The 27,226-nt window shown below is 38.8% G+C and overlaps 1 protein-coding gene across 6 annotated transcripts in view; it reads right to left on the minus strand.

Annotated features, from left to right (window-relative positions):
* Positions 1-27,226, minus strand: part of MCF2 (MCF.2 cell line derived transforming sequence) — a 101,820-nt gene that overhangs the window by 62,940 nt on the left and 11,654 nt on the right. For all 6 annotated transcript variants that reach the window (XR_011499779.1, XR_011499778.1, XM_044763015.2 and 3 more), the window contains exons 2-4: positions 9,135-9,203; positions 4,260-4,374; positions 2,653-2,743 (exon numbers count right to left, since the gene is read on the minus strand). Coding sequence is in view for 4 of the 6 variants with exons in the window: in XM_044763015.2 (XP_044618950.2) it covers positions 2,653-2,743; positions 4,260-4,374; positions 9,135-9,203 (275 nt within the window). In the remaining 2 variants the exon portion in view is untranslated. The remainder of the gene's footprint in view (positions 1-2,652; positions 2,744-4,259; positions 4,375-9,134; positions 9,204-27,226) is intronic.

Genomic DNA, 27,226 nt, shown 5'->3' on the forward strand with positions numbered 1-27,226 from the left:
AAAAGAAATCTTGTGTCCCTTCTCATTAATTATGAAGTATAACCTAATTACATAGCTTACTTTGGTATCCACAAATTAAGGTCTTCAAATTGAATTGTATAATTATTTCATAGGCACCCACTTAAAATGATATATCAAAGACGGTTACACCTATCTATACAATGGCAATTTTCACCAGAAATCCTTTCTGAATGCCAACTTTGGCTCTTAAAATTAGCTCGTATTCGATATTTACCTTTATTGGAAACAATGTCCAATGGCTATTAATGGTTGAGATATAACTAATGTGCTCTTAAAGTGTGGGTATAGAAACTATACCGCAAGCAGAAACATTTAATATGTTAAAAAAAAACAAAACAACACTTAATCTACAGCCAGTTACACGTCATCACCACCTGTACTGCCCGGCACCACCAATGTGACAGTCATGAGAGTAAAGGGACCCTGACTGCTGAGCTCTCTGCTGAGCATGGCTCATACTTCCACACTGAAAGAGCATCCTTAGGAACACAGAAAGAGGGAGTGTCGCCTCCCAAAAAAATAAGTTATTATGCCTGTGTTGACCCCATATCAATAGGATCAAGACCAAATCTTACATTTCTCTTTTAGGAAAAATAAGACTTCTGTTCCAAGAAATCCATTTTGATTAATAAAGATAAAACTTTACCAAAAAACTGATGCCATGTGCCAAACAGTCACTCAATGAAAATTAATTTAATCAAGCAGGTAGTTTTGGCTGAAAGAAAAAAGCTGGGCTGGGCGATTTTAAAAAAATGTCTTATTGTAACAAGTGCTATGTTTAGTATAAAATAATTGATTATTGTCATAAATTGAAGTCTGCTCAACAAGCCCAAGGACTGATCCTAAAAGGCCAGAGCGAGGTGAATAGCTTTTACTTCATTTAGCCCCACCCATGGGGCTCAACAGTTCATGGAGGGCAGATCTACTTTCTCCAAAGGAATTTTACCTTTTTCTAAAAAACATTAAATTTGTCTATCCACAAGTCATCTGGAAAATGACAGAAAGCCGCAGGTGGGAAGGGCACCAACTGGAATTCATGAAAATTCTGCTCTTGCTCTGACTCTTTCTGTTGCTTAGCTATGTGACCTTAGAGTCATCGCATAACCTTTCCAAAGTGCATGCATCAATGCAATTCCCTCATCTTTAAGACAGTTATAATGATACCCGCCTGCAATACTTCATCAGGAAAGAAAGAGAAGCAATACTACTTACTAAATGTGAATGCTTGCGAAAAAGCAAAAATATATTATACGAAGTCAAAGTTTTGCTATTTTATTTTAGGCACTTGTGTGAATCTGGTGTTAACTTTTCTCTCCATTGCTTATGATTAAACACCTCTGTTATAAGAAATAAACAAAAAACCACTTGCTGACTCACCCAAGATGAGGAATAATTCATACTGGGTATGAAAAGCATAATGATCTCATTTATTTTACCATGTGAATGCTGGTACCTTTTTTACACTCACTAGTAAGGTGGTATAGTAAAAAGAACACTGGCTCAGAAATCCCACAACCTAGAATTTTGTCTTGTCTTCACCATTAAATCAACTTCCTCTGGTGGAAGTGGCTTCCTATGTCGATCAGGAGATAAAATAAGAACTTCAGATGGTTGACGATGTTGGACACTCAAAGAAAAAAAATACACTGACTCCCAGCTACTCTGCTCTATTAGAGGAAGTTGGCCACATGGTACTTCTACAGATAGCCCCAATATTGCCAGCTCAGTGGTTTATGGGTTCCTCATCTCCTTCCTCTTCTAGGAAAGAGAAGTGCCAGACAATGACACTCTATCCAGGTGAGCCTAATAATCTAAAAGATCTTCTTGGTTGTGGTCAGGATTGCATCTCTCCTATGGTTTCCTTTAAGGAAACCGTTTTCTCTATCTGGATCTTGGGAAGCTGGGCACCAGACTCTAATAGGGAAGGTGACTCCCCTACTCTATCCCAAGGGAAAAATGTCTAGAAAGATACAAACCCAAATGTTAAAAAGTGCTTATTTCTGGATGGTTGGATTATTGACTATTGTTTTAGACTTTCTTCTTTATACTTTTCCATATACAATGAGTATTTCAAAAAGCTATTTTCGTCAAAAAAAATTCTCATAAAAACTTGCCTTGCTCTCAAACGCATAGGGAACCATGAGTCTCTTCTCATTCATAACATGAACCATTTACCACTCATTCTTGCCCATTAGGTTTGACTTTGGGTTGAGTTGTTTAGCTCAATCTCCTGTACCAACTCTTCTTCCTATATTCTCAGCTCACCATCCCATCTATTATTTTCTCCATCAGTATTTTTATTGTCTCCATCAGTATCAAAATAATCTGTACCATCACAAATAGAAAGTATAATGTAAAACAAAAACTAAGTAGCTAGGCTGGCCCCGTGGCCGAGTGGTTAAGTTCGTGCGCTCCACTGTAGGCGGCCCAGTGTTTCATTGGTTCGAATCCTGGGCGCGGACATGGCACTGCTCATCAAACCACGCTGAGGCAGTGTCCCACATGCCACAACTAGAAGGACCCACAACGAAGAATATACAACTATGTACCGGGGGGCTTTGGGGAGAAAAAGGAAAAAAATTAAAAAAATAAATAAACTAAGTAGCTACTATAGAATGCATTGGTACTTACTGAGATTTTTTGGAGAGAGATTTTGAGAGAAGACCAAGTATCCAATCTTCGGTCAACAATAATGGTAAATCGGGAGTCAGATCCATTTTGCCTGCAAGATAAGGGAAAATAGTATGTTTTTCTTAGTAATAACCCAAATTTGCTAGATATGTCCTTACTTCTGACTATTTCATTTACATTTGATGTCTTGACTGAAGATAGATTTGGATTTGAAAAGCCATCACAAAGCACTACCTGGAAAACCAATTTGATTCCATACCCCACTACTTGCTACTCAAAATTTCTTTGTTGGCACTAATGTCAATCTTTTAAATAGGCAAGTGATTAACCAGACTTCTTATGATCATTTTGCAGTATATACAAATATCGATTCATTATATTGTACACCTGAAACTGCTATAATGTTACATGTCAATTATACTTCAATAAAAAAATAGGCACGTGATAGCGTAATGTAGATAGGTCACTAAAACGGATTAGGAGTACTGTGATCTCGGGCATGGGAAAACCTTATAGACAGCTGTCCTTCATGACATCAGATTTAAATTTTTAAGGCATCCATCACAAGCCAATGATCCATTCACTCATTCATAAAAACACTTCTTTCTTTCTTTCTTTCATTTAAATATACGTTTCTATCTCTTGACTGCTCCTTGAGAAAAGGCAGTTTAATGGATAATAGAACTTTTATTTACCCTAAAAAGACCACTTTCAAGCTTTAAGGGGTGCCTCACAAATTTAGTTTTCTGGGATTTGATTTTTGTTCATAAGACTCTTCACAATTTTAGCATCCTAGATTTGCACCCTCTTAGTCTTCAGGGTTAGTAACTGGAAAATGTTTCCTTTAAAAAATTTGTCTTCAACCTAAGTAAAATGTTTAAGGAAGCTTTGGAAACTTTCTCTTTTAAAGCATTCTAGTCTCAAATGATTTCTAATATCAAGAAGTTTCTTCTTGGGGCCGGCCCCGTGGCCAGGTGGTTGGGTTCGTGCACTCTGCTTTGGCGGCTCAGGGTTTTGCCGGTTCGAATCCTGAGCGTGGACACGGCATAGCTCGTCAGGCCACGCTGGGGCGGCGTCCCACATGCCACAGCTGGAGGGACCCACAGCTAAAAATATACAACTGTGTACTGGGGGGCTTTGGGGAGAAAAAGGAAAAATAGAAAACAAATTTAAAAATTGAAGAAATGAAGTTCCTTCTAATATATTACAATATCACTTTTGTGTCTATTTAACATTCAGTGGTCTTCTTCTATTCTTGGAAGAAATGAAGAATAGCTTCCTCACTCTTGGCTAGTAAGATTTCCTTTCAGACAAATGAAAGGCTTTATGCATGATCATCATTCTCAACCTCTGTTCTTCTTTATGGGGACAAATACTTCTAGACCATAAGTTTTCTTTTCATAGATCCTCAGTGTAATTTTTATAGCAATTTAGGTAGCTGTCAGCTTCCCTTTCTAAATTATATTTCTTATCTTCTCTGAAGGTGAGTCTTAGGATCATTTACAATAATAATAATAGCCACACTAAAAAGCCAATTTCCCGTTGTTACATTCAAATGGGTATCTGATATAAAACAGATTGAAAAAAAATGTAATAAAATGCTATACCTCGCAATAGATGTCAAGTAAGTGAGCACTTTTGCTATCACTTCTTCTGGTATACATCTGAAATTACAATTTTCTGGAAACGTAATGATCCAAGCATTGTCCTTTCCCCGGCCACCTGAAATAGTATTTAAAAATCAACCAAATTAACCATTTATGTGACAATGATGCAAGAAAGAGAATTTTAGATTTGAGAGGGGCAATTAGAAGACAGTTTGGGGCCACTTTAACTTTTCTAAGGATGATGATCTCCACATTAACCAAAATGGCACCATGCTCCTGATGAAGTTTAAAAAGTGGCAGAGTGAGGGGCTGGCCCCGTGGCCGAGTGGTTAAGTTCGTGCGCTCCGCTGCAGGCAGCCCAGTGTTTCGTTAGTTTGAATCCTGGGCGCGGACATGGCATTGCTCATCAGACCACGCTGAGGCAGCGTCCCACATGCCACAACTAGAAGAACCCACAACGAAGAATACACAACTATGTACTGGGGGGCTTGTGGAGAGAAAAAGGAAAAAATAAAATCTTTAAAAAAAAAAAGTGGCAGAGTGAGAAATAAACAGAGAAAGCAAGCAAGCAGGAAAAATGGGTGAATATAGTAAGAAAAATTCATGGAATGCATACAATAAATGTAGGGTTTATAGCTGATCCCTCAAATTCAACAACTGAGGGTACTGGGAAATGACTGTTTCTGTACGAATGTTATGAGCCTAAATTCAAAATGCGTAATTGACAGCTTGACAGCAAGTGGAAACCTTGATATAATTGGCCACTTACAGTCATGGTGAGCATGAAAGAATACAGGATACAAACTATAGGAAATAAGTAATGTTCTAATGGATTTGTAGAAGAAACAACATAAGCTGTAATAGTAACAATGGTATAGGAATCTTACTAATGCAAAGAAAGAAAGACCACAATTTCTCTGTAGAATTCAGAGAAAATTTCAGTGTGTATCCTACTCCATAGCCCTTGATGCATCCTGGAGGATGAGGAACATTGAGAATGAATGCAGGCATGAGCCTTACACGTGGTTATGGCCACACTCTATATTCAGCCCAACACCTGGGAACAGAGTGGGTGCTCAATAAGCATTTAGTGCTAACTGGAAGGTGATGGATTATTTTAGGAGGAACGTTGTAGGGAAGCCTTTGAATTTAGCTTGCTAATAGAAATATTTCTAGAACTTTAGTTGTAATTCTTATTTGGCTGAATTTAAGTGACTAAAGATATAAGGATATTAAAAATTCACTGTGCAATAAAAATATGACAATGGCAAAAGAGTTAAAATGGAATGACAAAAATAATCTAAAAGAAAGCAGAAATGGACGGAAACAAAACAAAGAACTAATGAAACAAATAAAAAACAAATAGTAAGAGGGTAGAGTTAAACCCAGCCACAAGGATAGTCACATTAAATGTAAGCGATCTTGACACCCCAATTAAAAGTCAAAGATGATCAAACTGGATAAAGTAAAAATCAAGACCCAAATATACAATGACTAAAAGAAACACACTTTAAATATAAAGGCACAAATGCATTAAAACCAAAAAGATGGAAAAAGATATACCATGCTAATATTAGTCAAAAGGAAGCTGTCTAATTTTAGATAAAGTAGATTTCAGAGTCAAGAATATTACTAGATATTAAGATAATCACTTGATAATGAAACAGCAGTAAATTCATCAAGAGGTCATAACAATCTTAAATGCTTATGTACCTCATAACAGACCTTCAAAACATATGAAACAAAAACTAATAGAGCTGCAAGGAGAAACAGACAAATCCACAATTTTAGTTAGAAATTTCACCACTCCTTTCTCAATAATTGATAGAACAAGTGGATAGGAAATTTGCAAGTACAGTACACCTGAAGAACAATCTCAACCAACATGACCTAATGACGTTTATAGAACACTCCATCCAACAAAAGCAGAATACACGTTCTTCTTTAGCTCACTTGGAAAAAGATCAAATTCATCCTTGCCTTAATCTATACCAAGGGAAACTTGAGGGAGGGTCCCCATTCCCAAATTGTCTTTTGACTCAAACTCGTCCAAGGTATTAAATCAAATGATGATAAATCTTCACTTTACAATATTCTAGACTTAAAGAGCAAGATGAAGATATTCATGGAGAATGATTGCATCCACCCAAGACTTTCACAGGAACTCAAAAGTTTCAAGCTGTACAACTCTGAACCAAGAGATTAAGCAAATCATTAAACAAAGGGCCTCTATCGGTAGGGTATGGTGTAGAAGCAGCAAAATATAAATAATATATAATATATAATGCAACATATATATTATATGCAATATAACTTAGTCTTGGCAAGCAAGCTGGTAAGCACTCTAGTTAAGGACAGAACCACCTAGCGCTTAGGCAAATGATATCTATCAAGGGAAAGAATACAAGGTTCCTATAAGGGTAAATTATCATCAACTAACGTAGAAACTGTTATTACCACTGAGCACCTGTAAGTGCTGTACTAGGTAGTAAATTTGTCAGAAAAGAACGAAAGAACTATTTATATTCTAAATTCGGAGGTTTTAGTTATTTTTCTCATTGGGAACCCTTTCTTCAAAAGAAACCATATGTAGAAGCATTTTGAAAACAATTACAAAAAGCAGATAAGGAAAGAAACTGTGCAGAGGAGTCTGGGGGGGGGAACATGCCCTGAGGGCGGTTCTGTTTGGGGCATAGTCTGAAAAACATTGATTAGCTTCAGTAAAATCCCCGGATCTCAAGAGTGACAGTATGTCACATATTTATACAACTTACACGATAAAACATTAAACCACTTTAATTAAGTTATCACTAATTCACAATGACTAATAATTATAATCATTACAGCAGAGGCCAGATTGAAGTGTCCAATTAGGGTCATCTATAAAGTAAATGCTTGTTTAGTAAACTGAGCATGCATCATTTTAGGAGAAATAATTAAACTACCTCAAAGGAGTAAGATCATTTTTTGTACTCTCAACACCTAAGAAGCATTCATTTTCATGCAAACAATGCATATACTCATAAATTTTTCTTATCTACCTAATACGATAAATATAATGTTTAATGGTATAGCTCAAATTAATACCTGGAAGTAATTTGCTTGTCTTTAAGCAAAACTTTCCCTAGATATCTGATCAAGTCAAAAAGAGAGGGGTGGGAGCCAGCCCTGTGGCCAAGTGGTTAAGTTCCCATGCTCCGCTTCTGAGGCCCACGGTTTCCCTGGTTCGAATCCTGGGGGCGGACGTGGCACCACTCATCGGGCCATGCTGGGGCAGGGACCCACATGTCACACCTAGAAGGACTCATGACTAAAAATACACAACTATGTACCAGGGGGCTTTGGGGAGAAAAACGAAAAATAAAATCTTTAAAAAAAAAAAAGAGAGAGGGATGGTTTACCACAGTTCTATCTCAAAAAATATGTGATGCTATTGAGCAGCATTACTCACAACAGCCAAAGGCGGAAGCAATCCAAGTATCCATCAATGGATGAATGGACACACAAAATACGGTATATACATAGAATGCCATATTATTCAGCCTTAAAAAGGAAGGAAATTCTGACATATGCTACATAATGGATGGACCTTGAGGACATTATGCTAAGTAAGTAAACCATTCACAAAAAGACGAATGCTGAATGATTCCACTTCTATACGAGGTACCTAGAATAGTCAAATACCTAAAGAGAGAAGGTAGAATGCTGATTGCCAGGGGCTAGGGGGAGGAGGGAATGGGGAATCATTTTTTAATGAGTACAGAGTTTCAGCTTTGCAAGATGAAAAGAGTTCTGAAGATGGATAGTGGTGATGGTTGCACAAGAATGTGAATTCATTATTTAATGCTACTGAAGCGTACACTTAAAAATGTTTAAGGGGCCAGCCCAGTGGCACAGCGGTTAAGTTCGCACGTTCTGCTTCGGCGGCCTAGGGTTCGCCAGTTCAGATCCTGGGTGCAGACCTATGCACGGCTTGCCAAGCCACGCTGTGGCAGGTGCCCCACATATAAAGTAGAGGAAGATGGGCACAGGTGTTAGCTCAGGGCCAGTCCTCCTCAGCAAAAAGAGGAGGATTGGCAGCAGATGTTAGCTCAGGGCTAATCTTCCTCAAAAAAAATGTATAAGACGGTAAATTTTAGTTTATGTGCATCTTATCACAATTTTTTAAAATTACAGTCATGAGTTGCTTAACGACACAGATACATTCTGAGAAATGCGTCATCAGGTGATTTCATCGTTGTGTGAACATCATAGAGTGTACTTACCCAAACCTAGATGGCATAGCCTGCTACACACCTAGGCTATGTGGTACTCATCTCATGGGACCACCATCGTATATGTTATTCATCATTGACTAAAACGTCATTATGTGGCAAATGATTGTTTTCCAAATGCATGTACAAATACCATACGTACTTTAGAAAAGTAAACTTTCTTTATCACGTGTAGACAAAATTCTAAAAAAAAACCCTTAGTACGTGCTGCTTAATTAGCATGACGACAGCATTTGTAATAAACACTTAAGTAAGCAGAGTTATGGTGGAGGAGAAAATCTCAAAGAAGCCACCTCAGTTGCCACCTTCTCCCTCGGCCTGCACCCACCCGAGAGATGTCTTCTACTTTCACCTATCATGGATTTCTAAAGACTTGTCTGAAAGTCAAATGTACAAGGGTAGTGGGATTGGTTTTAATCACATATTTAAAATCTCTAATTATTCTCTAAATGTCCATTTGTTTAGCAACTACATGCACAGCATATGTTTATTAAAATAGTGCTTCTCAAACTATATACATAGCTGCTTATAAGGACAAAACTAACTTTGCTAATAGATTCATAGATTTATCTGGTCTAAATATATGAAAAAGTCTGCTTACCAGACAAGAAGGCGATGTCTTGCATTAAGAAATGGCTGATATCCTTCACACGGAGGAGCACCTCAGTTTCTATAACAAACGAGACAGGGAGAAAAATGACACCCGTTAGAGTACAGCTAGGAACATACAGATGATTTCTCATACAATGAGATCTGCTGATCTTCTCCGCGTTACTCCTCTCAGCTAGATGGCAAGGAAATCACACTCTTGAAAATATCACCAGGTAAGTCAGGACCAGTGTCCTAGTTCTTAGAACCTATGCCCAGGACAAAAACTACTCTCACTCACCAGAAAGCCTGGGGCAAAGGTCCAAACTCCAGGACATCTGGATTTATGCAAAGGGTAGGAAGTCATGTAGAGACACTGTAGCAAATAGTCTTCTAGTTCTGAGAATGCCTTCCATTCTGCCAAGTTTTATTAGTGACTATGAAGCACTTTTCACATCTTTTATCCTATTGGATCCTTAAATAACACTGAGAAAGGTATTATTATCCCATTTTAAGTCAGGAAAAGAGTTGGAAAGAGAGTCCAGTGCAGCAGTTAAGCATGTGGCTTTTGAGTCAGATAGATCCGGATTTAAATCCCGGCTTGCTGCATCTACTGGGTGTGCAAACATGTGCAAGTTAACCTCTCGGAGCCTCGAGTTTTCTTACCTGTAAGCTGAGTATAATAATATCTGCCTCACAGGGTGCTGTGCCAACTAAATGCAAACCAACTGGCGTAATAGTTGGTGTTCACCAAGTGGCAGCCTATTAACTTATCTTTGATCATGATAGGTGGAACGACATTGACGCATTGTTCAAGACGCTTTAGTTGTCCCAGATCCTAAGTGCTAATTTGTAATGTTCAATTCTAGTGAACTCTACAGGGGCCAGAAATCAAAGTCCACTACCTGCCTCTGGTCCATGAGCAAGCATAACTTTTGAAAAGAAAATGGGTCATCAAACTAAGCTATTTTGGATTGTTATTTTTCATACCTGTGGTTCCACATCTCTTATAGATGTCATATTTTCCACTTGCTCTCTGATACAAAGGGCCTTCAAAGACCTAGTCTCCGGTGGTGTCAGGCTGATGACACATCACCCTTCTTAGTGATCCTCAAATCATACCATAAGGATGTGGTTTATCAGGGCCAATCCTGCTGAAGGGCATTACAAAAACAGGTTCTCAATAGGTCCACCCTAGACAATGGAATCTGTTACAGAATGACTCACCCCTCACATACACACCCCTAATTTAAAATAAAAGGAAATTAATTGACAAATTTAGTTTCATAAGACACATGCCATTAAGAACCTGCAATTTGTTTGGACTTAAAAATCAACTCCTAAAAATGTCTTGCAATGAAAAAAAAAAATTAGGTTCCTGGTATGTATCCCAGGCCAAGGCACATGCATTTAAATTTTTGGGTTTTCACATCCAGATGCCAAATGTGGTTATTTTTTCAATGCTACGTGTTTTCTCAAATAAAAGAATGTGTTTATGACAACTACCAACATGTGTCACACATTTGACATTTTTAGGCATGGAGACATGGAGGAAGGGTGTGAATGGGGATAATGCAAAGAGGACCAGAACTCCCTCTCACTTTTGTCGAAGCCTGCGAAAGCGGCAATGCCCCCAACGTGTTCTACCATCTAAAGGAGAGAGCAGCAGACACTAAAATACTCCTACATAATAAGACTCAAATTTCTCCCCTGCTTTGATCAGTAGGAATATCTATCAAGATAATTTGATGAATTTTATGGCAGATGGCAGATCCAGAAGTGCTAACATCTGCAACTTGATTCCTCCCATACCATTCAGGCTCTTACATAACTACAGAAACTATGTCCATACATATTTTCTTACTCTACAATTTTTTAATCCATTCATGTAATAGGAGAGGCACCGGGGCATAAAATAAAAGGCGGAGAGCTAGGAGTGGGAGGACCTGGGCTTAGTGCTGGCTAGGCCACTGAGCAGCTCTGTGATCTTCAGCAAGTCACTCTCCACCCCTCACCTCATCACCCACATTTTAGAAGTGAGGGCAAACAACAAATGCTTTCTAAGACCGCTGACTTCTATGAAATCCAACAACAGGTGAAGTCCAGTTATAAGAAAATCATACTGATGTTTCCATTGTAAAATATCTCCCACAATTGTACCAACAAATTAGCATTCGCATACTAATAGAAAAGGATGAAATAATGGTTGAAAGAGAAGGTGTTACTACTTTAAGAAATGATCAAGTTCTGGGTTAGAAACTGAAGGGAGAGGAGATAACACAGGGAAGGAAACAGAAGATCCACGGGGTTATCATTGAGCAGCCACAAAGACAAGGTGAGACTGTTGCTGAGAACAAAGAGACAGAGAGCTGGCTTTGGAGAAAGTTGACACTGAGTTACACCCAACTTTGTATCCGACCCTCTTGAATTTCCACACAGATTTCCTCCTGAAACATAAGTGATTTTTATCACTTTTTAAAATTACAAATATGATTTATAATGTTCCTCTTGCTGACCCTTTAAACTCCTTTACTGCAGGGCATGAGAAATGAAAAGCCTGGATCACCAAAGCTGGATCGAGGCCACATTACAGCATGTTCCTTGCTGACCAGATTCCCATTTGATAGGAGGCTTGTCAAGCTGTCCCGTGTGGACAGCTCAATTACTCACAAATGAAGGGCATGCGTTCTCCTTACTTTAGACTTGTTGCTAACCCCCAAAAGGGCTGGTTAGGAAGCCAAAAAAGGGGCACTAACTCAATAGGTAATCTGACAAACAGCCTTAAAAGCACCCTGATGGAGCAGCAACTCATTTAAGAGCCCTGCTGAAGAACCATGTGCTTTATAATCAAACGCAATCAGACACAAACTGAAAACAAAGACAAGTGCTTGCCAATTCATTCATTCCATACATTTGATCCATACATTTGATTCCAAAAGAGACAAACTTTTTGCTGCCTTGACCATACACTGCAAACTCATCACTAATATTTATTTTATAATATAAAAGGTAGATGTGCAAATGAGGATACAAGCTCAGAATTCAAATACGAAGAATTTTTAAAGTCCCAAAAGGTGTGGAAATAATATCTTTAGGATGGCTCACAGAGGAGGAAGTTACACCCATCCAATTAGTTGATCCATTTTGATTGTGTCACTTGCAGAGATGGAGAACACTTGTCACCTTGATAAGGGGTGCCCTTTATAGTTTTTAAAGATTTATTTTGCATTTATTCACTTTTTTAAACGAAGACTTATTGAGCACCTACTATGTGCCAGATACTGTTCCAAGCTGTGGATAGATGTTCCAGGTCAAAGTAAAGGTTCCCAGTCAAATAAGTTTGTGAAATATTGGGAGTTAAGCGTACTGCAACATTCCCCAGCAAATTCACACACACACATTGCAACTCCTTGAGGAGAGGCTATGTATACAGGGTTTCCCAACCCTATTTGATCAGGTACTCCTTTCTTTGGTTGGTTGGTTGGGTGGTTGGGTGGTTGGTTGGGCGGTTAGTTGGTTTTTCCCCTCAGAGAAAGAGAGAGAAGACAAAGAGAAAGCAGCAGAGAGAGCTATACAGACTCTACGTGAAGAAGCGCTTTGGTCTAAAAGTCAGAGCTATCTGTAGACGAAATGACTGCCGTGGTAGGAAGAGAAGCTCTTCCCTATCACAAACAACATTAGAACAAAGGCCGAGCAGCTCTGCGGCAAGGAGGCTAGAGAGGACGGTGGAGCATGTAGTGGGGTTGGGATAAATGATCTTTCATGTTCTACTTCTCCAAGAGCCTCTGCCTCCATGATTTGAGTATGTATTACCATTCCAAGGAATTTAAATTCTACTGAGTTTATTAACGACTCCTATAGGGAAAATGATAGTTTAAAAAGTTAAGTAAATCGGCATCTACAAGTATTCTCTTTTGAAGAAAGCAGTTTTACTCCAGATTTTGGCGTCTAACAGCAATAATTCCAACCCTTGAGCTTTATTTCACAGTGGCAATCTCATGTACATTTCCTCCTTCTCTGGTGTTTCTGCTCATACACGATAGAAGAATACGAGTTCTGACCCATGCTGCACACGCATGCCACTCGGTCCAAGCACGACAGAGCCATGGCAAATAAACTGCTTAAAAGAGCAAATACCTCTATTCTCACGTTTCCTAAAAATAAGAGGCAAAAATGGAGCACAATTCAAATACAAAGGAAAATAAAGGAAATGTCAGCCAGAAAGATATAGTCTCTTCCATGGCAATGAACCCACTACCACCGCCAATATGAAAACAGAGGGGAAAGTGCAGTAAACGATTAACAATAGACATCATTTGCCGAGCACCTAGCATTTGCCAGGCACTGCATAAAGCACTTTGTGTGCATTTTCTCTGTCTTAACAACAATCCTCCAAGGTGGACATTAACACTCTCATAGATGAGAAAACAGGCTCAGAGAGGGTCCCATTCATGTGCTTGTTCATTCAAGAAATTTATACTGAACAATTGCCAGGCACCAGGCACTGTTCAGACCCAAGGTAGAATCTAGTATAAGATTTAGAAGAAGCTTTTATGGTGTCATCGATTTGGTTCCCTAACCTTCAGACAGGCACTCTAAAGTCTGCATTCAGAAGAATACACTCAATTAGCTCCAATGCAAATTACTAACTAGACATGGCTCCATACCCTCCCATTTTCTTCCAGGAAGAGTTTCATCCCAAATCATATCGAGAATGTTTATAAACAATCTTTTGCAAGAACCTCCACTACTTTTACAGCCTGAAATTCCTAACAATGGTGCTTACTCTTAGCAATCATCTCTTTGAAAGTTCCCTACTGCCGATGCGCAGGACTCAGATAAAATGAGGTTTTGTTTGGAGTCTTAAATCCCGCTGTGAGGCAGATGGGACTCTATGAGCGTAATTTTTCCCTTTCAATACGAACGGCAGACACTATACCATCTGTAAACAGTAATGACTTAGCACATGCAACAAATTGAAGCGCTGTCTTGACAAGTGTTATGCTTTAAAAGGTGGAACAAATAAAAGGGTAATTCTGAAATCATTACAAAATGAATTCCCATTAGGCTACAGCAGCACAAACTACGCAGTACTTTGTTCTGCAATAAAGGTACAGCATGAAACACTCATAATTCTATACCAACAAAAGAAAACCAAGATTCTTGCTAAATCCTTCCTCTGCTAACAACCTACTGAAGCCTCCTTCCGACACACTGTAATTCAATTTACCAAACATCTACTGGGTTTCTATTTGCTCCTCTCTGCTAGGTGCTGTGGCCCATTCAAATATAAACAGTTTCTCAACTTGAAATGCTTACAAATCCACGGAAGACATGACACATAAACAACTGGCCATAACATATAGTACAGTATGTACTATAATAGAAATACAGAATATAGAGTATAGGGAGGGGAGAGATTATTACAACTAAATTGAGAGAGTGAGAACAGGAAAGTTTCACAGACGATGTGATATCTGAGCTGGGCCTCGAAAATCGATTAGGATTCAAATACACGGACAGGGGCATAGAGAAGGACATGCCAGGTGAAAGAAACAAGGCACCGTGCAGGAGTAGGTGAAGGAATCAGGAACTGTATAGGGCCTGACATGGTTTGAGTTTAGAACATGGCACAGTCCAGCTAAAGCCAGAAAGCAAGACTAGAAGCAAAAAGGGGAGAATTTTGCATGCCTCCAGAGGAGAGCAGGCCTCTGGAATGCCTCTGATCCAGGATTCCTGACTGAGCACAAAGGTATTTTCCAAGCAGGCATCTCTTGCAACACAATGGCAGGGACTTAGAAACTGGTGGACTCTACAATTAATTAGCTGCCAACTTTGGTATAACCACAGGCAATTCACTGAAGGTTCCCTATGACTCGGGTTGTTTATAAGCACCTACAGAACAAAACGAGTGGGAAGAAAATGAAAAAGGAAACTGAAAGTCCCTCTTTTACGTGTTATAAACTCCAAATAAAACTGGGCTTGAATACTATTCTAAGATGCTCATTTTTCTTTCAAATTTCAACATTTCTGAAATCTGGAAGGATCTCAGATTCACCATCACATTTGATTCAGTTTTTCAATTTTCCATCCAAAATCCTCTATTAAGTACCTTAGAATAAATCAATTGCAATCACAGAAAGGAAAAACAGGATATTAAAAAATAACTTCCTAACCTCTTGGTAGTTGAGATATCCATATATATGTCATTACATTTCATAACTGTCACTTTAGATGTCATATAGTACAAGATAACACGGCATGAAAAAAGCAGAATACAAAACTGTCTATTCAGTATGATGTCAACTGTATAATATATCTATTTAACCAAAAAAAAGAACCTGTAAAAAATATACTTCAATATTAACAGTGTTTTTCCTCTGGGCCATAAAATTCACTTTTTGGTATATTTTCCATGTTTCTTTTTGCAATGATCATGTTCACTTTTTTTTAAGACTACTTTTTTTAGGGCCAGCCCGGTGGCACAGTGGTTAAGTTTGCACATTCCACTTCGGCGGCCTAGAGTTGGCTGGTTCGGATCTCGGGTGCGGGCATGGCACCGCTTGTCAAGCCATGCTGTGGTAGGCATCCCACATATAAAGCAAAGGAAGATGGGCACAGGTGTTAGCTCAGGGCCAGTCTTCCTCAGCAAAAAGAGGAGAAATGGCAGCAGATGTTAGCTCAGGGCTAATGTTCCTCAAAAAAAAAAGACTACTTTTTTTAGAGCAGTTTTAGGTTTACAGCAAAATTGAGGGGAAAGTACAGAGATTTCCTACACACTCCTTACCCCTACATATGCATAGCCTTTCCCATTGTCAACATCCTTCACCAGAGTTGTACATGTTACATACAATTGATAAACTTACATCGACATATTACTATCACCCAAAGTTCATAGTTTACAATAGGGTTCACTCTTGCTGTTGTACATTCTATGGGTTTGGACAAATGTATAACACGTATCCATCATTTTAATATCACACAGAGTAATTTCACTGCCCGCAAAATCCTCTATGTTCCACCTAGTCATCAGTCCTCCACACAAGCCCTGGCAACCACTGATCTTTTTACTGTGTCCATGGTTGTGCCTTTCCCAGAATGCCACACACTTGGAGTCACACAGTATGCAGTCTTTTCAGACTGGCTTCTCTTACTTAGTGATATGCATTTAAGGCTCCTTCATGTCTTTTCACGGCTTGATAGCCATTTCTTTTTAGTGCTGAATAATATTCCATTATCTGGATGCACCATCGTTTATTTACCCATTCTTTCTTTTTTGATAAGTTGTGTTTTCATTTTCATTTAATGCAAAATACTTTTTAAACTTCTCTTAAGATTTCTTCTTTGACCCATGTGTTATTTAGAAGTTTGTTGTTTGTATTTTGGGATTTCCCAAATACAAGTATGTATCCATGTTATTTTGGGATTTTCCAGCTATCTTTCTGTCATTAATTTCTAGTTTAATTCCATTGGGGTCTAAGAGCAGACATCATATGATTTCTGTTCTTTTAAATTTGTTAAGGTGATCCATCCTTGTGAATGTTCCATATGAGCCTGAGAAGAAACACTTTTTATTATGTGCTAATTTATATTTACCGAGATATAAAATCACATACCAAAAATTCACCCTTTTATTCATTTATTTACTTATTTATTTATTTTTTGAGGAAGATTAGCCCTGAGCTAACTACTGCCAGTCCTCCTCTTTTTGCTGAGGAAGCCTGGCCCTGAGCTAACATCCATGCCCATCTTCCTCTACTTTCTATGTGGGACGCCTACTGCCGCATGGCTTGCCAAGTGGTGCCACATCCACACCCAGGATCCGAACTGGCGAACCCCGGGCCGCTGAAGTGGAACATGTGAACTTAACCGCTGCGCCACCAGGCTGGCCCCTCACCCTTTTAATGTGTACAATTCAATAGGTTTTAGTATATTCAAAAGGTTGTGCAACCATCACCACTATCTAATTCCAGAACATTTTTATCACTTCAAAAAGAAATCCTGTAGCATTAGAAGTCACTGTAGAAAAAGAGTTAACATGGCAGGCCTAGACTGGTTATCCTTAGAAAGACCTGGTTGCAAAGTTAGCCCTTGGCGAACATCTGGCAACTTCGACTCAGAAGATAAACAATGTGGATTATGCTAACAACCTGCTTTCCGTCTGGCAGCACGGAGATGTTGGCACCTGCTGGGGATCCAGCGCCTATGTGACTACCCACCAACATAAATCCTGCACTGAGCCTCTAAGCACAGTCCCTGGTTGACAACCTTTCACACGTGTCACAACTTGTTGCTAGGGGAATTAAGCATGTTCTTTGTGACTCCACTAGGAGAGAACCCTTGAAAGCTTGTGCCTGGTGTTCTCCAGACTTCATGTCACGTGCCTTTTCTCTTCGCTGATTTTGCTTTGTATGTTGCTGTAATAAATACGAGCTGTGCATGTACACTGAGACCTGTGAGCCTACCTAGTAAGTCACCAACCCTGGGGTGGTCTTGAGGACCCCCGACACACAGTCACTTTCCCAAAGGAAGAAGTAAAACTCTCTCTATTTGCAAATGATATGATCTTATATATAGAAAACACTAAGGAATTCACAGAGAGACACACACACACAGTAAAATCTCTTAGTTCTAATAAACAAGTTCAGCAAGGGTGGAGTGTATTAGATCAACATAAAAAAATCAAGTGTATTTCCCATTCACAATTGCAACAAAAAGAATAAAATACCTTGGGGTAAATTTAACTAAGGAAGTGAAGGACCTATATAATGAAAATTACAAGGCCTTTCTGAGAGAATTGGATGACGACATAAGGAGATGGAAAGACATTCCATGTACATGGATTGGAAGAATAAACATAGTTAAAATGTCCGTTCTACCTAAAGCAATCTACAGATTCAATGCCATCCCAATCAGAATCCCAATGACATTCTTTACAGAATTAGAACAAAGAATCCTAAAATTCATGTGGGGCAACAAAAGACCCCGAATTTCTAAAGCAATCCTGAGAAAAAAGAACAAAACTGGAGGAATCACAATCCCTGACTTCAAAACATCCTACAAAGCTACAGTAATCAAAACAGCATGGTACTGGTACAAAAACAGGTGCACAGATCAATGGAACAGAATTGAAAGCCCAGAAATAAAACCACACATCTATGGACAGCTTATCTTTGACAAAGGAGCTGAGGGCATACACTGGAGAAAAGAAAGTCTTTTCAACAAATGGTGGTGGGAAAACTGGAAAGCCACATGTAAAAGCATGAAAATTGACCATTCTTTTTCACCATTCACCAAAATAAACTCAAAATGGATCAAAGACCTAAAGGTGAGACCTGAAACCATAAGGCTTCTGGAAGAAAATGTAGGCAGTACACTCTTTGACATCAGTATTAAAAGGATCTTTTTGGACACCATGCCTTCTCAGAGAAGGGAAACAATAGAAAGAATAAACAAATGGGACTTCATCAGACTAAAGAGCTTCTTCAAGGCAAATGAAAACAGGATTGAAACAAAAAAACAACCCACTAACTGGGAAAAAATAATTGCAAGTCATATATCTGACAAAGGCTTAATATCCATAATATATAAAGAACTCTCGCAACTCAACAACAAAACATCAAACAACCCAATCAAAAAATGGGCAGGAGACATGAACAGACATTTCTCCAAAGAAGATATACTGATGGCCAATAGGCACATGAAAAGATGCTCATCATCGCTGATCATCAGGGAAATACAAATCAAAACTACACTAAGATATCACCTTACACCCGTTAGAATGACAAAAATATCTAAAACTAATAGCAACAAATGTTGGAGAGGTTGCGGAGAAAAAGGAACCCTCATACACTGCTGGTGGGAATGCAAACTGGTGCAGCCACTATGGAAAACAGTATGGAGATTCCTCAAAAAATTAAAAATAGAACTACCATACGATCCATCCATCCCACTACTGGGTATTTATCCAAAGAGCTTGAAGTCAGCAATCCCAAAAGTCCTATGCACCCCAATGTTCATTGCAGCATTATTTACAATAGCCAAGACATGGAAGCAACCTAAGTGTCCAGCAACAGACGAATGGATAAAGAAGATGTGGTACATATATACAATGGAATACTACTCAGCTGTAAAACAGAACAAAATCATTCCATTTGCAATAACATGGATGGACCTTGAGAGAATTATGTTAAGTGAAATAAGCCAGCGAGAGAAGGATAATCTGTGTATGAGTCCACTTATATGAGGAATTTAAAATTATGGACTAAGAACAGTTTAGTGGATACCAGGGGAAAGGTGGGGTGGGGGGTGGGCACAAAGGGCGAAGTGGTGCACCTACAACATGACTGACAAACATTAATGTACAACTGAAATTTCACAAGATTGTAACCTATCATTAACTCAATAAAAAAAATTAAAAAAAAATCAAGTGTATTTCTATTGTGCAAAGTATAAGTGCAAAACTTATACTCTGAAAGCTATAAAACATTATTGAAAGAAATTAAAGATCATCTAAATAAATAGAAAGCCACCCCACATTCATGGATTGGAAGACCTAATATTATTATTGTGTCAATACTCCTCTAAACGATATTCCCCTAATTGACAGATTCAAAGCAGCCCCTATCAAGATCCTAGCTGGCTTTTTTTTTGCAGAAATTGACAAGTTGATCCTAAAATTCATACGAAAATGCATGGGAGGCAGATTAACCAAAATAATCTTGAAAAAAAGAATAAAGTTAGAGGACTCGCACTTCCTGATTCCAAAACTTACTACACAAAGCTACAATAAATAAGACAGTGCGGTACTGCATAATGATAGACATAAAAATCAATGGAATAGGATTGAAAGTCCAAAGCTTATCCGTATATCTTAGAGTCAACTGATTTTTGACAAACACAAGACAATTCAATGAGGAAAGAAGAGTCTTTTCAACAAATGGTGATGGAACAACAGGACATCACATTCAGAAGAAATAAGCTGTAACCCTATCTTACACCATATACAAAAATTAACTCAAAATGGATCAAACATTGAAATATAAGAGCTAAAACAATAAAACTCTTAAAATAAAATGCAGGCATAAATCTTCGTGACCTTGCGTTAAGCAAAGCCTTCATGTATATGCCGTCAAAAGCACAAGCAACAAAAGAAAAAATAGATAAATTTGACTTTGCCCAAATATAAACTTGTGTGTTTCCAAGAACACTAACAAGAAAGTGAAAAGACAATCCACAGAAAGGAAGAATATACTTACAAATCATTTATCTGTTAAGGAATACATATCTAGACTACATAAAGAACACTTACTAATCAATAATCAAAAGGCAAATAATACAATAAAAATGGGCAAAGGATTTGAATAGACACATCTTCAAAGAAGATATAAAAATTCCCAATAAGCACATGCAAAGATGTTCAACATCATTTAGTCATTATGGAAATGCATATCAAGACCACACTGAGATACACTTCACACTCATGGGGATGCCTATAATCAAAATGATGGACAATAACAAGTGTTAACAAGTATGTGGACAAATTTGAACCCTCATACACTGTTCACAGGAAGGGTTCAACCCCTGTGCAAAACACTTGTGCAATTCCTCAAAAAGTTAAATGGAGAGTTACCATATGTCCCAGCAATGCTACTTCTAGGCATATACCCAAAAGAAATGCAAACATATGTCTACACAGAAACATGTAGAGGAATGTTAATAGCATTATTGATAATAACCAAAAGGTGGCAACAATGCGAATGTTCATCAACTGAAGAATGGATACACAAAATGTGGTATGTCCATACAATGGAATATTATTTGGCATAAAAAGTAATGAAGGACTGATACATGCTACAACATGGATTGATCTTGAAAATATTTTGCTAAGTGAAAGAAGCCACAAATTATATGATTCCATTTATATGAAATATCCAGAATAGGCATATATAGAGAGACAGAAAGTAGATCAGTAGTTGCTTATGGCTAGGAGAACTAGGGGAATCAGGGGGATGATAGCTGAAGGGTACAGGGGGTTTTTAAGGAATGATGAAAAGTCCCAACATTAATTGCAGTGATGGTTACACAACTCTGTGAACATGCTAAAAACACTGAATTTTACATTTTATTTATTTATTTATTTATTTTGAGGAAGATTAGCCCTGAGCTAACATCTGCTGACAATCCTCCTCTTTTTGCTGAAGAAGACTGGCCCTGAGATAACATCCGTGCCCATCTTCCTCTACTGTCTATGTGGGACGCCTACCACAGTATGGCGTGCCAAGTGGTGCCATGTCTGCATCCAGGACTCGAACCGGTGAAGCCCGGGCCGCCAGAAGCGGAACGTGCAAACTTAACCGCTGCGCCATTGGGCTGGCCCCTGAATTTTACATTTTAAATGGGTAAATTGTACGGTATGTGAGTTATATCTCAATAAAGCTGTTACCAAAAAAATCAAGGAAAGAATTGGTGTTTGTAAGAAAAAAGTTCATTTGAGCAAAGGATGCACTTTTTCCACTTCTCCTTCCTAAGGAATTTAATCATGAAAAACAAATAGAAGTGGGCTCAACATTTGGAAATGTACGTTAAGGAAAAAAAGATGAAGGTTGTGCATAAAGATAAACCACAATGACATCACAGAACCAACAAGTTAACACAGTGGTTATATTTGGGTGTTAAATCTTAGGTGATGTATACCCATAAAATTCTGACTTTCTGGGCCGGCCCCGTGGCCGAGAGGTTAAGTTCACGTACTCTACTTTGGCAGCCCACGGTTTCACAGGTTCGAATCCTGGGTTCGGACATGGCACCGCTCATCAGGCCACGCTGAGGCAGCGTCCCACATGCCACAACTAGAAGGACCCACAACTAAAAATACACAACTATGTACCGGAGGGCTTTGGGAGAAAAAGGAAAAATAAAATCTTTAAAAAAAATTCTGATTTTTTCATACGAATAAGTATTTCACATAGAAGTAATACAGCATAGAACTTTTGAGTGCATGCTCCAGAGACAGACTGCCTGGATTCCAATTCCAGCTCTACCACTTGCAAGTTGTATGACCTTAGACAAGCTGCAAACAGTGCCTAGTATATGGCAAGTGGTCAATAAATGCTGACCATTCTTACAGAATAAAGAAAACATGACATTATTATTTAAAAGGTTTAGTGTACAAGTGAGTGGTCAGGCAGTGGCAATGACTGGATTAGCATATGGTTCCGCAAAGATTTTAATTCTCACCTTCCCCAAACAGTCACAACTGCTTCAGGGCCAGAAGGCCATTCCCATCTTTTAATTCATCTGCAAATAGGGGACTAGGTCATGGTTCCTTGTCCGTATCTCAGGTCTTCTATACAAGGAAAACTCTTAGATGATATCAAATGTTAATACAAAAATTGAACTTTCAAGTTTGAAAGACATGGAGGAGCTTCCCTCATTGGTCACGTGGGGACGAAATATCCTGAAAAACATTCCTGCTACAAAACACAAAAACACGGTGGGAGGGGCCGGCCCCGTGGCCGAGTGGTTAAGTTCGCACGCCCAGGGTTTTGCTGGTTTGGATCCTGGGTGCGGACATGGCAAAGATCATCAGGCCACACTGAGGTGGCGTCCCACATGCTACAACTAGAAGGACCCACAACTAAAAATATACAACTATGTACTGGGGGGATTTGGGGAGAAAAAGCAGAAAGGAAAAGATTGGCAACAGTTGTTAGCTCAGGTGCCAATCTTTAAAAAAATAAAAATTAAATTAAAAAAATAAAAATTTAAAAAGACATCATAAAGAAAATGATAAGACAAGCCACAAATCGGGGGCAGATATTTGCAATGCATATAAGTGACAAACAAATAGCATCAAGGATATATAAAAGATTGTAAGTCAATAAAAAAAGACAAACCGCCCTATAGAAAAATGGGAAAAAAATTAACACAAACAGGCATTTCACAGAGGAGGAAATAAGAATGGCCAATAAACATTTAAAAAGATCCTCAACTGCATTTGTAATGTACAAAATGCAAATTTCAAGGCCAGTAAGATCATCTTTTATACCCATCACTTCAGCAACAATTTAAAAAATTGACATTAGCAAGCACCTATATGTGCAACAACATAATCATTATAGATACGTGTCGGTTTTGGCCTTGGTTCTTACCACAGATTTCTTTTTTCATGAAGCATCCATTTTGAAAGACCACTTTAAAAATTGTTTTAGTTATAACCGAAAGGAAACAATCACGTAGAATTTTACCCTGATGGAGCTGAGGGGTAAATACAGTGACTTCACACAGTCCACAAGGGAAAAACATCAGTTAGATGCAGCAACAAAGACCGAACGAACTCTGAGCTTGCACTAAAGACATGTATAATGTCAAATAAACAGGCAGGAAGTGTTGCCTGAGTACCTACTATGCATTCAATGTGGTTTTACCACTTGCTTATACAGCACATAACAATGAATAAGTTCCGATCCGAGGAATAGCGTCCACAGATCTAGCTGTCATTCGATGCTCAACTCTTTACTTGTGCTTTGAAGGAAGGAATCCCGGGATGATTTTACCCCCAGTAGCAGGAAGTGGAATTCTACGGGAGGTGGGAAATGGAAGGAAGGAATGAGAGAATGGAAGGAAAGAATAAGAATACAAAACAGGAATATGCATTTCAACACAACTTCAAGTGTCTTTTTTATTTATCTATCAGCCACTCTAATCATTCACGTATTTCTTCTTTCAACAAACCTTTGTTAGACTTCCATCTCATGCCAGGCCCCGTGCAGTGCTGGGGACACAGAAACCAGTTAAAACACCGGCCAGGATTTCATAGGGCTTTTCATCTAGGAGCAGGAGGCGGTTACAGCCCAGAGCGCTGTTACAATAGTGTAGCGCCCAAGATGTTGTGAGCACACAGAGAAAGGACATCTAGCACTAAACTGATAAAACAGATGATGTATAAAAAATGGAGAGGGGCCAGCCGGTGGTGTAGTGGTTAAGTGTGCACGTTCTGCTTGAGCAGCCCGGGGTTCACTGGTTCGGATCCCCGGTGCAGACCTACACACCGCTTGTCAAGCCATGCTGTGGTAGGTGTCCCACATATAAGGTAGAGGAAGATGGGCACGGATGTTAGCTCAGGGCCAGTCTTCCTCAGCAAAAAGAGGAGCATTGGCAGCAGATGTTAGCTCAGGGTTAATCTTCCTCAAAAAACAAAACAGAAATATCCCCCTCCACCCCCCAAAAATGGAGGAGAAAACCAGTTTTATGGTCCAACCTATGCTGAATACCTCCTGGGACTTACTTTCCACATATGACTTTCAGATCATGACTCAATGTTATACTAGGGTCGAGGGACTCTGACCTGCTTCCAAGAAGCACGCTCCCTTATCTTTTCATGGATCAGACACACTTGTGTGTGCTGCAAATGAAGGAGAACTATGCATTTCTGCAACATTTGCAAACACCAATGTTTACGTGTTTACATGCATGCATATAACGTACAAACATGGAAATATTAAGTATTGTAATTAAAATGGCTGGCTTTGAAAGTTCACTCTTCCACCTTTAAAAATCACTTGTAAAGTCAATATGCAACATGAAGAAGCTTACAGTGATCGGAAAACATAAAAACTACAGAGTGGAGTTTTTTCTTATTCTTCTCCAGTGCTAAAGCTCTTCTGTGACTTGATTATGTGTCTTTTAAAATTTACAGTCCAGGGGCCGGCCCGGTGGCGCAGCAGTTAAGTGCACACGTTCCACTTCTCGGCAGCCCAGGGTTCACCGGTTCAGATCCCGGGTGCGGACACGGTGTCGCTTGTCAAGCCATGCTGTGGTAGGCGTCCCACATATAAAGTAGAGGAAGACGGGCATGGATGTTAGCTCAGGGCCAGTCTTCCTCAGCAAAAAGAGGAGGATTGGCAGTAGTTAGCTCAGGGCTAATATTTCTCAAAAAAAAAAAAAAAAACTTACAGTCCATAAAAATTGACAAAATCTTTGCTAAATACGAAACTATGGTAAAAAGACTTTTAAAAATGTATCGGCATCATCTTCAAAACTATACATTATTTGTTGTGAAAATAAATGTCTTTGAGAATTAGCTTCCTTGGGTACATCTGAATGCACAGTTAAAAACAAAACTCATCACACCTTTTTTTTGGGGGGGTGGGTTTAGGAAGACTGGCGTCCAGATCATCTGCGTCCAGCACCCACAGTGCAAATGAGCATGTTTGAACATGAGCTCAAAGACAAAAGGATAGTCCCCAACCACCAGAGCCACAGCCACCACTAGAAAATTCTAAACATATTAGCTTAGCAACAGGTAAATATTAACATTAGCCTCTTTTTAATTTTTATTATAACATTGGGCCTTTCAAGAGCAGCTGTTTAAAGCACAAGCTATAAAAGCAGACAAGATGACCCACTAATGTCACCACTCATACTATCCATGCAGACATATGACCAAATGCCAGAGCTCCTATTCTGTGGCTATCCGTCTCTTCTTGGGTTCAGAAAATCTAATTTTGAAATACACAGCATCTACAACGGTAAATCCGATTAAAATGACTTACTTTGGCTTATAAGGCACGCAGAAGAACATAGAACATCTGTGACTGGTCCTCGGAATGTGTTAACGAAGAAGCAAAACTGACCGTCTTTTGTAAACTGACAAGTGCAAAATAGCCAATAAAAGCAGGGCTGCTGCTTTCTGCTCTGTGACTGATCACCGGATGCGGCTTGCAATAGCAAACTCAAAGATGTCCCTCAAACACACATGTCACTTTTACCTGTCATCGAAGAGTCCAAGAATACCTAATCACATCGTTTCAGTTTAAATAAAGGCAATATATTAAAAAGAACACCCTACGGTTTTCTTGTCATCAGACTGTATATTGAAGAGCGAAGCTCCAGCTTAACTAACAGCGGCGCAAGAGTGCAAATGAAGGCTTGAGGAACAGGGAGCCCGCAGGATCCCTGCCTGTGACGAGCACTCCTGGCTGAAGCAGCAGCTGATGCTGACCCAGCCAGAGCAGATTGCAAAGGGCAGCTCAACCACTACCAGACCCTCTGGCCACAAAGTTATTCAACATTAACATTCCCCATAGCATCTACAAGCTTCCTATTTTGCCTAGAAGGTTTACAAAGAGAGTGATTAGCAACTTACTAAAAATGAAGTCAGTATATACTTGTATAGAATATATATGAAATATGTGTACAATATATAGACACATATAGATACACATATAAAATATATATGTAACTTGATTTTCAAACTTCATTTCCAGTGAAGAAAATGTTTTCATGGAACTGCTTTGGAGGGGCAGGAAGTGATAACTAGATTTTTAAAGTTCAAACTTCCACTTCTTACTAATTAAGAGATCACTTGCATATCAATAAATTAAAGTAATAATGGTGACACTGAAATTATACTTTAAAGCCATTGGCTCTTCACATCCATAAATATATTCCAGACAAACACTGACCCATTTCTTAAATAATGTATATATTAGAATCTCATTGGAATGTTAACTAATTTCCTGAGTAGCTGGAGGTGGTCTCGATATGAAACGGTCCAGTCTGTATCAAGGAAATACAGAAAGGAAAGATTAAATAAAATTCTATCTTCTTATTCAGATATAAGCAGTGTGAACAACTGTGGAAAGAATGCCAAATATGCCAGCTTCCCCACGGGTTTATTTAAACTATAAGCCCACTAAGACAAAACTGGGCAAACGCTTTCTTTGTGCTGAAAAGATGCAGTAGCCTCTTTGGGCTCTATGAGAGGAAAATTTTTAAATAACCTAACAAAATGATTTTATACTATATGTTTTATGTTTCCTGTACTCTTCTGTGTCTCAAAAATTTCATAATGAAATCATTTTTAAATAAACACATTCTAATGCAAGCCATACATCAACATACGGGGTATGAGCACAGCTTGCGGAAACACGTAGAATACATGGATTCTTCATTGTCATTCTCACCAGTTAGAAATAAGCTCCCTGAAGGCAGAGATTTTTGTCTCTTTTGCTCCCTGAAATATCCCAACAGTGTCTAGCACATAGGAGGTGATCAATAAATGTTTATTGAGTTGAATTGATATACCTATATCCAGAGAAA

Source organism: Equus asinus, chromosome X (genome assembly GCF_041296235.1).
Source record: "Equus asinus isolate D_3611 breed Donkey chromosome X, EquAss-T2T_v2, whole genome shotgun sequence".
Classification (NCBI taxonomy): Eukaryota; Metazoa; Chordata; class Mammalia; order Perissodactyla; family Equidae; genus Equus; species Equus asinus.